This window comes from Pan troglodytes, chromosome 14 (assembly GCF_028858775.2).
Source record: "Pan troglodytes isolate AG18354 chromosome 14, NHGRI_mPanTro3-v2.0_pri, whole genome shotgun sequence".
Lineage (NCBI taxonomy): Eukaryota > Metazoa > Chordata > Mammalia > Primates > Hominidae > Pan > Pan troglodytes.
In genome coordinates this window covers 114611452-114628147 of record NC_072412.2, presented here as the reverse complement: position 1 = coordinate 114628147, position 16696 = coordinate 114611452, and the positions used below count along the sequence as shown (strand labels likewise).

At 34.9% G+C, this 16696-nt stretch overlaps 1 protein-coding gene across 4 annotated transcripts in view; it reads right to left on the bottom strand.

Annotated features, from left to right (window-relative positions):
- Positions 1 to 16696, bottom strand: part of MYO16 (myosin XVI) — a 711002-nt gene that overhangs the window by 184041 nt on the left and 510265 nt on the right. For all 4 annotated transcript variants that reach the window (XR_008538898.2, XM_054665553.2, XM_054665554.2 and 1 more), the window contains exons 22-23: positions 15708 to 15860; positions 4821 to 5021 (exon numbers count right to left, since the gene is read on the bottom strand). Coding sequence is in view for 3 of the 4 variants with exons in the window: in XM_054665553.2 (XP_054521528.2) it covers positions 4821 to 5021; positions 15708 to 15860 (354 nt within the window). In the remaining variant the exon portion in view is untranslated. The remainder of the gene's footprint in view (positions 1 to 4820; positions 5022 to 15707; positions 15861 to 16696) is intronic.

Genomic DNA, 16696 nt, shown 5'->3' with positions numbered 1-16696 from the left:
TATTTTATACTTATATATGTATTGATTAAATATATAAGTATTTAATAAAATTTATTAAATTTTATATTTATTGAATATAAAAATATCTAATAAATGCAAATATAAAATATAAATATATGTATAAAAATGTAGAATATGCATATAATATGTACATAAAACATATTTGTATATATACATATACACGTCTATTTGTTTATATACATATACACGTGTATTTGTATATATACATATTTGTATATATACATATACACGTGTACTTGTACATATAAATATACACGTGTATATTTGTACATATAAATATATACATATATTTGTATATATATACATATATTTGTGTATATATACATGTATATTTGTATATATAAATATATGTGTATATTTGTATATATAAATATATATACATATATGTGTATATATGTATATTTGTCTATATAAATATATACATATATCTGTATATATATTTGTCTATATAAATATATACATACATCTGTATATATATTTGTCTATATAAATATATACATACATCTGTATATATATTTGTCTATATAAATATATACATACATCTGTATATATATTTGTCTATATACATATATACATCTGCATATATATTTGTCTATATACATATATACATACATATGTATATATGTCTATAAAAATATATACATATATCTGTATATATATTTGTCTATATAAATATATACATATATCTGTATAAATATTTGTCTATATAAATATATACATATATTTGTCTATATATTTGTCTATATATTTGTATATATAAATATATACATTTATATTTGTATATATAAATATATACATGTATTTGTATATATAATAAATATGTACATATATTTATATTGTATATATAATTATAAATATATACATATATTTATATTTGTATTATAATATATAAATATATACATAAATTTATATTCGTATATAGAATATATAAATATATACATAAATTTATATTTGTATATATAATATATAAACATACATAAATTTATATATTGTTATATGTATATACAATATATAAACATATTTACATGTGTATATATAATATATACATATAAACATATACTTACATGTGTAAATTAATATATAAATATATACATATATTTAGATGTGTATATAAAATATATAAATATATACATATATTTACGTGTATATATAATATATAAATATATACATATATTTACATGTGTATATAATATATAAATGTATACATATATTTACATGTGTATATATAATAAATAATTATATACATATGTTTATATATTGAGTATAATAAATATATACATATGTTTATATATTGAGTATAATATATGAATATATACATATGTTTACATGGTGTATATATAATATATAATATATACATAGGTTTATATGCATATATATAATATAAATATATACATAGGTTTATATGCATATATATAATATATAAATATATACATAGGTTTATATGCCTATATATAATATATAAATATATACATGTTTATATGCCTATATATAATATATAAATATATACATGTTTATATGCGTATATATAATATATAAATATATACATGTTTATATGCGTATATATAATATATAAATATATACATATGTTTATATGCGTATATATAATATATAAATATATACATGTTTATATGTGTATATATAATATATAAATATATACATGTTTATGTGTATATATAATATATAAATATATACATGTTTATATGCGTATATATAATATATAAATATATACATGTTTATATGTGTATATATAATATAGAAATATATACATGTTTATATGTGTATATACAATTTATAAATATATACATATGTTTATATCGTATATATAACATAAATATATACATATGTTTATACCGTATATATAACATAAATATATACATATGTTTATATCGTATATATAACATAAATATATACATATGTTTATATCGTATATATAACATAAATATATACATATGTTTATATCGTATATATAACATAAATATATACATATGTTTATATCGTATATATAACATAAATATATACATATGTTTATATCGTATATATAACATATATACATATGTTTATATTTGTATATATAACATAAATATATACATATGTTTATATTTGTATATATAATATATAAATATATACATATATGTATATTTGTATACATAATATATAAATATATACATATATGTATATTTGTATACATAATATATAATATATACATATATGTATATTTGTATATATAATATATAATATATACATATATTTGTATATATAATATATACATATATATTTGTACATATAATATATACATATATACATATATTTGTATATATAATATATACATATATACATATATATTTGTATATATAATATATACATATATACATATATATTTGTATATATAATATATACATATATATTTGTATATATAATATATACATATATACATAATATATACATATATACATAATATATACATATATACATATATTTGTATATATAATATATACATATATACATATATTTGTATATATAATATATACATATATACATATATATTTGTATATATAATATACAAATATATACATATATTTATATTTGTATATATAAATATGTTTGATATGTATATAGTATACATACATATACATATACATATACATTTTATATACATATAAATCCTCCATGGATTTCCTTCTGACGTGCCACTCACCACCCCAGCCTTCTGAGGCCTTGCCACTCTAATGCCTCTCAAAGCTCCTCTTTAGCCTAACTACCATATCACCCAGGTACATTTCCTATTGACCCCTTTTCTTCATTTCTCTTGGTTTCTATGATACCAATATCTCCTGTATCAGGCCCTCTGCTTTTTTGTTTTTATTGCTTCATCTTCCTACTTTGTCTAAAAATACTTCGTGAGTTAACAGTGTTAAGAGGAAAAAGCCCTTGGTTGTACATGCATATTTACTCATGATTTGGCCCCACCCAATCTTTTTAGACATGTCACCTACCGCCCTTTCTACCCTGCACTGAACTTCTGACACAACTTCCCAAATACTAGGTAGGTGCTGTGTTGGAATGGCATCGCCCATCCATCCTGGTTGCTGCCTGTACCGCCGAGGCTGAAAAGGAGAAGCCTGCCTTCCACATAGCCTTGCACTGGGATCCAGTTGCTCTTTAGCTTCCACCAGTCTGTTGTGATGGCACAAGACTCAGAAGTAGATGCAGTGAAAACCACACTGCTGCTGCTTCTGCTGTGTTAGCTGGTGAGCCTCCGTGAAGATGATTTTCCCTTGCAGTGGGAATCTCCAGGTCTAGTCCCTCACTCCTTTGATGTTGAGTGCTAGGGTTTGTACACGCTACTTGTGCAGGTGGGAGCAGTAGCAGTAGCTGTAGCAGCAGCTTCTTAATTTGGCTAGAGGCTTCCTGATCTAAGATAAGGCTGTAACTGTCTTAGTAACTCTTTTCTGCGGTGTGCTTTTAATGTCATTCCTGAAAGTTCAATTTGGAGTCTCCCAATGATTATTTTCTCAAACTGTATTATTTCCTACTTAAATAGGTAGAATGGATTCTCTCCTATACAACTGAATCCTGAATCAAAATTCTATGTCTTTACAAGAATGTCCCCCCTCTCTTTTATAATTAGTGAGCTCTCAATCACCCTTGAAGGTCTGTGTTTGGAAAGCATCTACACATTTTTTAAGCCACGCATTGCTTCCTTCCCTATCGTAATATATACATTTGTTGATATTATTATATCAATGTAATACATTATTCATATTAATATTTGTTCATTTGCCTTTCCCTATTCGAAGCTGAGATATTTGAAGGCAAGGAATAGGCTTCGCTCATCTTTGACTCTCGAATGCTCCTTCTTTGTCATAAGGCAGAGTCTAGAAACACTGGTCGAAATGAACTGAAATACACTGTAAGACAGCGGTGAGAGATTTTACCCTCTAGCACGCCATCTGTACTAAGTGGGGTCAAAGGAGTTAAGAGTAGGAGACAGAGAGCTGTACATGCAAAAGTGGAAGACACTAACTACAGCTGGGATTTGGACTGAGGATAAACAAACATGGATTTAATACTGAAAGTTGGATAAAATTTGATCTTGTTAAGAAGACAAGGAGGATACATCAAGCTTAATGTAATGGAGTTTAAGGGAGGCTGAAAATGCAGAAACACTGAGTGGATGAGAAAAATAACCTGAACAGAGATCTTGCACAGGGGAGTTCTGACAGGTTAAGATATGGAAAAAAATAATGATCAGCTTGGAGAAACCTGATATTAGCCCGGACTAAGGAGAATGATCATTTTTATACAAGTAAGAGGAAGTTCTTGAAGGTGTTGAATTAAGAAGCATGTTTTACAAACCTGGTTAGAGAATTGGGAAAGATCTGAGAGAGTGGCTTTCTTTCTTCCTTAAGTTGACATGCTTTAATAAAAAATACTTTAATACTAAAAACTATATTCAAGGCAAGAAAACTCAGATGTCCAATGTTCATCTGTATTATGAATAATATTCCAAGGTTTATAGCAGAGCTCTTTGTATTAAACCCAGGGATCCTTTGCTCATATAAAGTTATAATTCTAGAAACATTATGAGAAGGCCCACACAGTGTGCGTCATCATTCCGAAGATGTTAATTCCTCATCAGGCTAAAAGAAAATCACTTAGAAAAGTACATGTTGTGGGTTGTTCATCCAGCTTCCATTTATCCAAATAACACACCTTAAAATATCAATAACTCTAGAGCTTGTCCCAAGGACCTTTGATCATTAGTGCACATGAAAAATTACGCAGTTCTGGCCACTTACCCTTCCTGCGTAGTGCATGATGGTGAAGGCTGTACCGTGGTCTTTGAGGGCAACATTCCCATTCCCATCCTTCATGGGGGAGTACACCGCATTTGTGTTTGAGGATTCTAGGAGACTTTGTAGCTTTTTTGGAAAATTTGATTCCACTGACCAAATCATTTGACTTTCTTCATCCAATAAGGTGAGAAATCCAGATGGCTTCTGAGAGTTAAGAAGACATGGGGAGTTGTTTTGTCTATTACTTTGTTTGATATTTTTGTTATTATTCAAGCATGCTTGTTTATATTTTTGTTAGATTCATATAGACACTCAGAAAATGAATCAGTCTTTACCTTAATACATTTCTATTTCTGCCCCACCACCTAGAAGGGCTCTGATGTAAAGTAGGCCCCCAATAATATTTATCAAATTAATGAACAAATAAGTAAAAAATGTATTGTAATGTCATTAAAATACTGTAGTTATTTAAAAAGTACATTTTCATCTTAATAAGAAAAATAAAATTCAGACTACAGGAAAATTATCATTTTTCTTGACCTATAATCCATATAAAATATTCCATACCAATGATGAGACAAGAAACTTATCAAAAAATAAAGCTCATCGTGATGTTAAGTCATAAAAATTATGGCAAAGCTGGTTGCAGTGGCTTAGGCCTATAATCCAAGCCCTTTGGGAGACCAACGCAGCCAGGTCATTGAGCTCAGGAGTTTGAGACCAGCCTGGGAAACATGGTAAGACCTCATGTCTATTTAAAAATAATAATAATACAGAAATTAGCTGGGCATGGTGATGTGTGCCTATAGTCCCAGTTTCTCAGGAGGCTGAGGTGAGAGGATCACTAGACCCCAAGAGGTGGAGGTTGCAGTGAGCCACGATCATGCCACTGCACTCCATCCTGGACAACAGATGCAACCCTGCCTCAAAACAAAAAAACAAAACAAAAAAAACAACAGAGTATGTCCAAGATGGCCGAATAGGAACAGTTCTGGCCTGCAGCTCCCAACGTGATTGACGCAGAAGACAGGTGATTTCTGCATTTCCAACTGAGGTACCTGGTTCATCTCATTGGAACTGGTTGGACAGTGGGTGCAGCCCATGGAGGGTGAGCTGAAGCAGAGCGGGGCATCGCATCACCGAGGAAGTGCAAGGGGTTGGGGGATTTCCCTTTCCTAGCCAAGGGAAGCCATGACAGACTGTACCAGGAAAATCGGGGTACTCCTGCCCAAATATTGCACTTTTCCAACGGTCTTAGCAAATAGCACACCAGGAGATTATATCCCATGCTTGGCTCAATGGATCCAGTGCCCACAGAGCCTTGCTCACTGCTAGTCCGAGATGGAACTGCAAGGCGGCAGAAACTTCTGCAGACTTAAACATCCCTGTCTGACAGCTCTGAAGAGAGCAGTGGTTCTCCCAGCACGTTGTCTGAGCTCTGAGAATGGACACGCCACCTCCTCAAGTGGGTCCCTGACCCCCATGTAGACTAACTTGGAGACACCTCCCAGTAGGGGCCGACTGACACCTCATACAGCCAGGTACCCCTCTGAGACAAAGCTTCCAGAGGAAGGATCAGGCAGCAATATTTGCTGTTCTGCAGTATTTGCTGTTCTGCAGCCGCTGCTGGTGATACCCAGGCAAACAGGGTCTGGAGTGACCTCCAACAAATTCCAACAGACCTGCAGCTGAGAGACCTGACTGTTAGAAGGAAAACTAACAAACAGAAAGTAACTGTATCAACGTCAACAAAAAGGGCATCCACACCAAAACTCCATCTGTAGGTCACCATCATCAAAGACCAAAGGTAGATAAAACCACAAAGATGGGGAGAAACCAGAGCAGAAAAGCTGAAAATTCTAAAAACCAGAGCACCCCTTCTTCTCCAAAGGATTCAGCTCCTCACCAGCAACAGAACAAAGCAGGACGGAGAATGACTTTGATGAGCTGAAAGAAGTAGGCTTCAGAAAGTTGGTATTAACAAACTTCTCCGGGCTAACAGAGGATGTTCAAACCCATCGCAAGGAAGCTAAAAACCTTGAAAAAATATTAGACGAATGTCTAACTAGAATAACCAGTGTAGAGAAGTCCTTAAATGACCTGAAAGAGCTGAAAACCATGGCACGAAAACTACGTGATGCATGCACAAGCTTCAACAGCCGATTCAATCAACTGGAAGAAAGGGTGTCAGTGATTGAAGAACAAATTAAGGAAATGAAGTGAGAAGAGAAGTTTAGAGAAAAAAAGAGTAAAAAGAAATGAACAAAGCCTCCAAGAAATATGGGACTATGTGACAAGACCAAATCTACGTTTGATTGGTGTACCTGAAAGTGACAGGGAGAGGGGAACCAAGTTGGAAAACACTCTTCAGGATATCCAGGAGAACTTCCCCAACCGAGCAAGGCAGGCCAACATTCAAATTCAGGAAATACAGAGAACACCATAAAGATACTCCTCAAGAAAAGCAACCCCAAGACACATAATTGTCAGATTCACCAAGGTTGAAATGAAGGAAAAAATTCTAAGGGCAGCCAGAGAGAAAGGTCGGGTTACCCACAAAGGGAAGCCCATCAGACTAACAGTGGATCTCTCTGCAGAAACTGTAAAAGCCAGAAGAGAGTGGGGGTCAATATTCAACATTCTTAAAGAAAAGAATTTTCAACCCAGAATTTCACATCCAGCCAAACTAAGCTTCATAAATGAAGGAGAAATGAAATCCTTTATAGACAAGGAAATGCTGAGAGATTTTGTCACCACCAGGCCTGCCTTACAAGAGCTGATGAAGGAAGCACTAAACATGGAAAGGAAGAACCAGTACCAGCCACTGCTAAAACATGACAAATTGTAAAGACCGTCAATGCTAGGAAGAAACTGCATCAACTAATGGGCAAAATAACCAGCTAACAGCATAATGACAGGATCAAATTCACACATGACAATATTAACCTTAAATGTAAATGGGCTAAATGCCCCAATTAAAAGACACAGACTGGCAAACTGGATAAAGAGTCAAGACCCATCAGTGTGCTGTATTCAGGAGACCCATCTCACATGCAGAGACACATGTAGGCTCAAAATAAAGAGATGGAGGAAGACCTACCAAGCAAATGGAAAACAAAAAAAAGCAGCGGTTGCAATCCTTGTCTCTCATAAAACAGACTTTAAACCAACAAAGATGAAAAGAGACAAAGAAGGCCATTACATAATGGTAAAGGGATCAATTCAACAAGAAGAGCTAACTATCCTAAATACATATGCACCCACTACAAGAGCACCTAGATTCATAAAGCAAGTCCTTAGAGACCTACAAAGAGACTTAGACTCCCACACAATAATAATGGGAGCCTTTAACAACCCATTGTCAATATTAGATCAACAAGACAGAAAGTTAACAAGGATATCCAGGACTTGAACTTAGCTCTGCACCAAGCAGAACTAATAGACATCTACAGAACTCTCCACCCCAAATCAACAGAACACACATTCTCAGCACCACATCACACTTATTCCAAAATTGACCACATAATTGGAAGTAAAGCACTCCTCAGCAAATGTAAAAGAACAGAAATCACAACAAACTGTCTCTCAGACCACAGTGCAATCAAATTAGAACTCAGGATTAAGAAACTCACTCAAAACCGCTCAACTACATGGAAACTGAACAACCTGCTCCTCAATGACTACTGGGTAAATCACGAAATGAAGGGAGAAATAAAGATGTTCTTTGAAACCAATGAGAACAAAGACACAATGTGCCAGAATCTCTGAGACATATTTAAATCAGTGTGTAGAGGGAAATTTATAGCAATAAATGCCCACAAGAGAAAGCAGGAAAGATCTAAAATCGACATCCTAAGATAATGAAAAGAACTAGAGAAGCAAGAGCAAAGAAATTCAAAAGCTATCAGAAGGCAAGAAATAACTAAGATCAGAGCAGAAGTCAAGGAGATAGAAACACAAAAAACCCTTCAAAAAAATCAATGAATCCAGGAGCTGGTTTTCTGAAAAGATCAACAAAATTGATAGACCACTAGCAAGACTAGTAAAGAAGAAAAGAGAGAAGAATAGACTAGACACAATAAAAAATGATAAAGGGGATATCACCACTGATCCCACAGAAATACAAACTACCATCAGAGAATACTATAAACACCTCTATGCAAATAAACTAGAAAATCTAGAAGAAATGGATAAATTCCTGGACACCTACACCCTCCCAAGACTAAACCAGGAAGAAGCTGAATCACTGAATAGACCAATAGCAGGCACTGAAATTGAGGCAACAATTAATAGCCTACAAACCAAAAAAGTCCAGGACCAGATGGATTCACAGCCGAATTCTACCAGAGGTACAGAGAGGAGCTGGTACCATTCCTTATGAAACTACTCCAATCAATAGAAAAAGAGGGAATCCACCCTAACTCATTTGATGAGGCCAGCATCATCCTGATACCAAAGCCTGGCAGAGACACAACAAAAAAGGACAATTTTAGACCAATAGCCCTGATGAACATCGATGCGAAAATCCTCAATAAAATACTGGCAAACCTAATCCAGCAGCACATCAAAGAGCTTATCCACCATGATCAAATGGGCTTCATCCCTGGGATGCAAGGCTGGTTCAACATACACAAATTGATAAACGTAATCCATCACATAAACAGAACCAAAGACAAAAACCACATGATTATCTCAATAGATGCAGAAAAGGCCTTCAACAAAATTCAACAGCCCTTCGTGCTAAAAACTCTCAATAAACTAGGTATTGATGGAACGTATCTCAAAATAATGAGAGCTATTTATGACAAACCCAAAGCCAGTATCATACTGAATGGGCAGTAACTGGAAGGGTTCCCTTTGCAAACTGGCACGAGACAGGGATGCCCTCTGTCATCACTCCTATTTAACATATTGTTGGAAGTTCTGGCCAGGGCAATCAGGCAAGGGAAATAAATAAAGGATATTCAATTAGGAAAAGAGGAAGTCAAAGTGTCCCTGTTTGCAGACGACATGATTGTATATTTAGAAAACCCCATCATCTCAGCCAAAAATCTCCTTAAGCTGATAAGCAATTTCAGCAAAGCCTCAGGATACAAAATCAATGTGAAAAAATCACAAGCATTCTTATACACCAATAACAAACAAACAGAGAGCCAAATCATGAGTGAACTCCCATTAACAATTGCTACAAAGAGAATAAAATACCTAGGAATCCAACTTATAAGGGATGTGAAGGACCTCTTCAAGGAGAACTACAAACCACTGCTCAAGGAAATAAAAGAGGACACAAACAAATGGAAGAACATTCCATGTTCATGGATAGGAATAATCAATATCATGAAAATGGCCATACTGCCCAAGGTAATTTACAGATTCAATGCCATCCCCATCAAGCTACCAATGACTTTCTTCACAGAATTGGAAAAAACTACTTTAAAGTTCATATGGAACCAAAAAAGAGCCCGTATTGCCAAGACAACCCTAAGCAAAAAGAACAAAGCTGGAGGCATCACGCTACCTGACTTCAAAGTATACTACAAGGCTACAGTAATCAAAACAGCATGGTACTGGTACCAAAACAGAGAGATAGAGCAATGGAACAGAACAGAGGCTCAGAAATAACACCACACATTTACAACCATCTGATCTTTGACAAATGTGGCAAAAACAAGAAACGGGGAAAGGATTCCCTATTTAATAAATGGTGCTGGGAAAACTGGCTAGCCATATGTAGAAAGCTGAAACTGGATCCCTTCCTTACACCTTTTACAAAATTTAATTCAAGATGGATTAAAGACTTAAATGTTAGACCTAAAACCATAAAAACCCTAGAAGAAAACTTAGGCAATACCATTCAGGACATAGGCATGGGCAAAGACTTTATGAGTAAAACACCAAAAGCAATGGCAACAAAAGCCAAAATAGACAAATGGGATCTAATTAAACTAAAGAGCTTCTGCACAGTAAAAGAAACTACCGTCAGAGTGAACAGATAACCTACAGAATGGGAGAAAATTTTTGCAATCTACCCATCTGACAAAGGGCTAATATCCACAATCTACAAAGAACTTAAACAAATTTACAAGAAAAAATCAAACAGCCCCATCAAAAAGTGGACAAAGGATATGAACAGACACTTTTCAAAAGAAGATATTTATGCAGCCAACAGACACGTGAAAAAATGCTCATCACCACTGGTCATCAGAGAAATGCAAATCAAAGCCACAATGAGATACCATCTCACACCAGTTAGAATGGCAATCATTAAAAAGTCAGGAAACAACAGGTGCTGGAGAGGATGTGGAGAAACAGGAACGCTTTTACACTGTTGGTGGGACTGTAAACTAGTTCAACCATTGTGGAAGACAGTGTGGTGATTCCTCAAAGATCTAGAACTAGAAATACCATTTGAACCAGTGATCCCATTACTGGGTATATACCCAAAGGATTATAAACCATGCTACTATAAAGACACATGCACATGTAAGTTTATTGTGGCACTATTCACAATACAAAGACTTGGAACCAACCCAAATGTCCATCAATGATAGACTGGATTAAGAAAATGTGGCACATATACACCATGGAATACTATGCAGCCATAAAAAAGGATGAGTTCATGTCCTTTGTAGTGACATGGATGAATCTGGAAACCATCACTCTGAGCAAACTATAGCAAGGACAGAAAACCAAACACCGCATGTTCTCACTCATAGGTGGGAACTCAACAATGAGAATACTTGGACACAGGAAGGGGAACATCACACACCGGGGCCTGTGGTGGGGTGGGGGAAGGGTAGCATTAGGAGAAATACCTAATGTAAATGATGAGTTAATGGGTGCAGCAAACCAACATGGCACATGTATACATATGTAACAAACCTGCATGTTGTGCACATGTACCCTAGAACTTAAAGTATAAAAAACAAAAACAAAAACAAAAAAAAACAAGGTGGCAAAATCCTACTCAACAGGAAGGAGAAGTGACTGTGATATTCCAATTTTTAGACGTAGAAGAAAGTTTGAAGCTATGACTTATAAAACTTAAATTAGAAGTCTGACAGTTTATAACTACTTAACAATAAAACTAAAATCATATACATATATATATATATATATACACATATAACAACAATTTGAAATAAATCTCATCTGAGAGCAAAGGCTGCTTAAATCACTTCCCAACCTCTAATCTTCCATCCCCCACATATGGAATACCTTCTGACCACATGGTTTAGACTAGAGGGTCCCAACCTTTTTGACAAGAGGGAACGGTTTTGTGGAAGACAATTTTTCCACGGACCAGGGGTGGGGGGATGGTTTCAGGATGATTCAAGTGCATTACCTTTATTGTGCCCTTTATTTCTGTGATTATTACATTGTATTATATAATGAAACAATGATACAGTCACCATAATGTAGAATCAGGCATTCGATTCTCATAAGGAGTGTGCAGCTAGATCCCTCTCATAGGTTCCTGCTCCTATGAGAACCTAATGCTGCCACTGATTTGACAGGAGCTGGAGCTCAGGTGGTGAGATGCCAGTGACGGGGAGTGGCTGTCAATACAGATGAAGCTTTGCTCCCTCACCTGCTGCTCACCCCCTGCTGTGCAGCCTTTTTCCTCACAGGCCATGAACCAGTACTGATCTGTGCCCCAGGGGTTGGGGACCCCTGGTTTAGACGACTATTGAATAACTTCTTCCCTAGTGCTGTTTATCTTTTCTTTCTATTATGTCCCCTAGGAAAGTTTAGTTTTTGTTGACATTTCAAATCTACCTTTCAAAATAAGGTAATTTATGAAACTTCTTCACATTAATCCCTAATATATCTTAATCGTTCTCACTGTGCTTTTAAATGTGTAGATACTCTAAGAATAATTCTTCTCAGGAAGTAAAGAGACATATATTGACCCCTATTGTGAATTCAGTTTGTATTTTGACCTGAGGTTACCAAACCATACCACTACAGGCAACTCAAAATGTTATTTATTTGGCTAATAAAGGCCATTTCTTTGTGTCTTAAATATTTTAATTGTTTTAGGCCTTTCAGAGTCTCCTGCTCCTATTAAAGAAAATCCAGGCCAGGCACGGTGGCTCACACCTGTAATCCCAGCACTTTGGGAGGTGAGGCAGGCGGATTACGAGGTCAGGAGATCCAGACCGTCCTGGCCAACATGGTGAAACCCTGTCTCTACTAAAACTACAAAAATTAGCCAGGTGTGGTGGCACGCACCTGTAGTTCCAGCTACTCAGGTGGCTGAGGCAGGAGAATCGCTTGAACCCAGGAGGCAGAGGCTGCAGTGAGCCGAGATCGCTCCACTGCATTCCAACCTGGGTGACAGAGCGAGACTCTGTCTCAAACAAACAAACAAACAACAACAAAAAAAAAAAAAAAAAAAAGAAAAAGAAAGGAAGAAAAAAAAAAGCAAAAAGAAAAATAAAATCCAAAGACTGCAATTGCCTGAGAGCTGTAATGGTGAGATCACTCCCTTCCCAGCCAGAGGGAATGAAAGCTAATAATGCCAGCCATGGGACACGCACACCCCTGGTGGGGCTCACACAGCAGAGCGTGCTTCTTGAAGATACTCAGCAATAATGACAGTCACCTTCTTTGAGAAGCCAAATAACCTCCCTGGGAAGGAAAGAAAGAGAAGAAGACCTAATGCAGAGGAGAATGCCACTAGGAAGGAAGTAGGAATGCCTGCAAAAGCAAGCTCACCCACCTCAGCAAGTTACCTGAGGTCAGCAATGCCTGGTGAGACTGCTGTTGCCACAGAAAAGTGTTTTTAGATAAAGGAATTTGAAGAAGAAAGCCCCTTACTGGGAGTGCTGGCTCAACAGGAAGTTCCATAGAGTATACTGCAAGAAGCTCAGAGTGGCCGGGGGCCCCCATGAGGAGTCCTCTGAAGAGGCTGGAGGTGAAGATATATATATATATATATATATATATATATATATATATATATATATATATATATATATATAATGTAATATGTATAATAGAGAGCAGCCATAGAAGAAAACGGTCTATGTGAGAAGCTTGCCAAGGACTGGTTCCATCTGTGATGTTTTCAAAATCAAACAATTCTTTATTTCAACTAATAGCAAGCTATTTACTGAAGAGTAAGTAAAGTGTTGATATTACAATATTATCCATCATTGCTTCATCTATTGATCTGTGAGCATCAGGTCACCATACTTCTGTAAATGCTGTTACAGATTCACATACAAACATACACAAGACACACAGCAGAAGGACAAATGAGCCATTGCAAGGTTGTCTGCAAGTCTGTTTCTGTTTCAAGGGCAGTGACAGACCTCTTCTCTGGGGTGAAAATATTCACTTGTTTGGTAAAGCTGTCAATGGATATTGCAGTAACTCAAAGACAGGGCCCCAAATCAGTATAAAGGAGATAGACATTCAGAGAGCTAACTGATTCTGCTCCAAAAATCAAGATGATATTCTCCATGGATAAGGTGGTTGATTACTAGCAACATTTTTTAAGCATTATTATTTGTATTGTCTTCAAATTAAAAACAAAATCTTGTGTGTGTTATGTTTTCTGGATGTCTGAAATAAAGCAATAAAAGAATGGGGCAATTAACCTTTCAGACTTTGAAAACTTGTGGAAGTGCCTAAAGACAAAAATAGAACCTGGGGAAAAAAGCCATAAGAAAGGGATTAATGACCTCCAATTCCTTTAGTAGTAACGGTTTAGAAGAGATTGCATGGCTCTACTCCATGTGAAAGGTTGTCATAGTTTCACCTTCATCAAATACTACACAGTGCAACAAAATGTACTAGACACTTGGAGTATTTGGTAAAAATCTGGATCAACCCCTCCCCTCAGGGCCAGGGACAAATAGGTAATCCTTGAAATATAAATATGGCCCATGCAAGTTTTTATTCTGATGACCCCTGGTTGGCAGTGGAAGAGAACATGGCAAGCTAGAGAGAAGGTGCTAGATGCCTGAGGCTTCCCGTATACAATTAAGTATACAGTCCCGCCGGTTTGAAGACATTTTTAAACCTTAAATAATTATAGGCTATGTATGTCACTACAAGGGCTTTCTGGAGGAAGAGGGCTGTAATTTTAGAAAAAGAAGAATGCTGACAAGTTAGAAGCAAGAACAAGAATGTGTTAATCAGAAAAATTCATAAAATAAAATAATTTAGAAATCTATCTTTATGGAAAGAGAGTAAAGAATGACATATTCTCCAAATAGCTGAATTGTGTCTGTTTTCAACAATGTCCATGTATCTTGGAGATATTGTGAGTAAATCCATATAATGTTTTCTTATATTAGTACATCGCAATTGCTGTTTATGTGATAGATTTTGGCTTATGTGATAGAGACACAGAGTCAAATTGTTTTTCATTGTAAAGTAGAAAAACTAAAACTATAAACACCTGCAGATGCTGTGAGACTCTTAATTTAACCGACATTATATATGTGTTTATATGTTTTTCCTGCCAATTTTTCCAAATTTAAATCTTAGAAACTTTGAAGATAAATTAACAAAAAAGATTCCATTGAACTTGTTTTATGGTATGATTAATCTTAGGTATTATTTTATAAAACGTCTGTTTTTTTACAATAGGCACTTATAATTGCCAAAAGGAGAGTTTTAGTGACGTTGAATAAACAGTATTGAATATTTCTATATCAAAATGATATTTTCTTGTCCTTTTAATGAATTGGTGATCCTTCAAATGCCCTTTCATGAAAAGATAACTTGTGCACCTCAATAGATTTTGAAAAATTATTGCAGAATCTCACATATAAAGATACCTCAAAAATAAGGCCTCCTGAAAGAAAATTCTTTGTCTCCAGTATATTTAAATCCATATATCCTGTTAAGTATCTAATTATATTATATGAATACCTGGAAAAAAAAGTCCAAAACTCCATTCTGGTTACCAGGAGAATATGCTGTTTCCATGGTAACTCCCTCTTGTACACATTCCACTTGCTCGTGGAGAAAAAGCACTTCATTGATGTAGTGGTGCATCTTCTCATTGGTCATGTTGACACAAAGCTGTTGTGGAGAAAACAAGAAAACATTTCACAAGATAGTACAGTAGTGCATACACAAGATAGATAGTACAGTAGTGCATACACAAGATAGTACAGTAGTGCATACACAAGATAGTACAGTAGTGCATACACAAGATAGATAGTACAGTAGTGCATACACAAGATAGTACAGTAGTGCATACACAAGATAGTACAGTAGTGCATATTCAGTTGTTCAATGACACCGTTTCAGATTGGGAAATTATTGACTCAGGGAGTTTCCAACCAATTAGTCTACCAAAATAAAGCATGACAACGTTGCCTGAGAAGTCAGAGTTTCAACTGAAGTCCAGGAATGGACTTGCACATATTTCACAGATCAAGTATATCTGATACCATATCATCTAACTATTCAAAGTATGCTAAAAACAACAAAAAGTATGATTCCAATATTACAAACCTTGAGTCTCAAATATATTTGAGCACTTAAAATATTTCCAAAAGGAAAATATATTTGAGCTCTCATCAGGAAATGAAGATAAAACTGGGTTTACCATGAGATCCCAGAGAAAAGAGAAGCATTTCATGAGGGCCTCATTTCTGATTGCATATTAGTGATGGGCAAGAATGAATGTGGGGGTTCTTTCAGAAATAGTAATCAACAGTCAAATCATTATATTGAAGAAATTACTTTCTTTATCAGAAAATTTTCCACATTCCTCCAACTGTCAATTTTTCTCTTTCCACAAGACATTCCCATCAGGAAACAAATATGTTATTTCTTAATCTTAAAAAAAAACTTTTATTTATCTTAAAGTATTTAAAAAACTAAACCATAACTCAAATCTAACCAGCGCA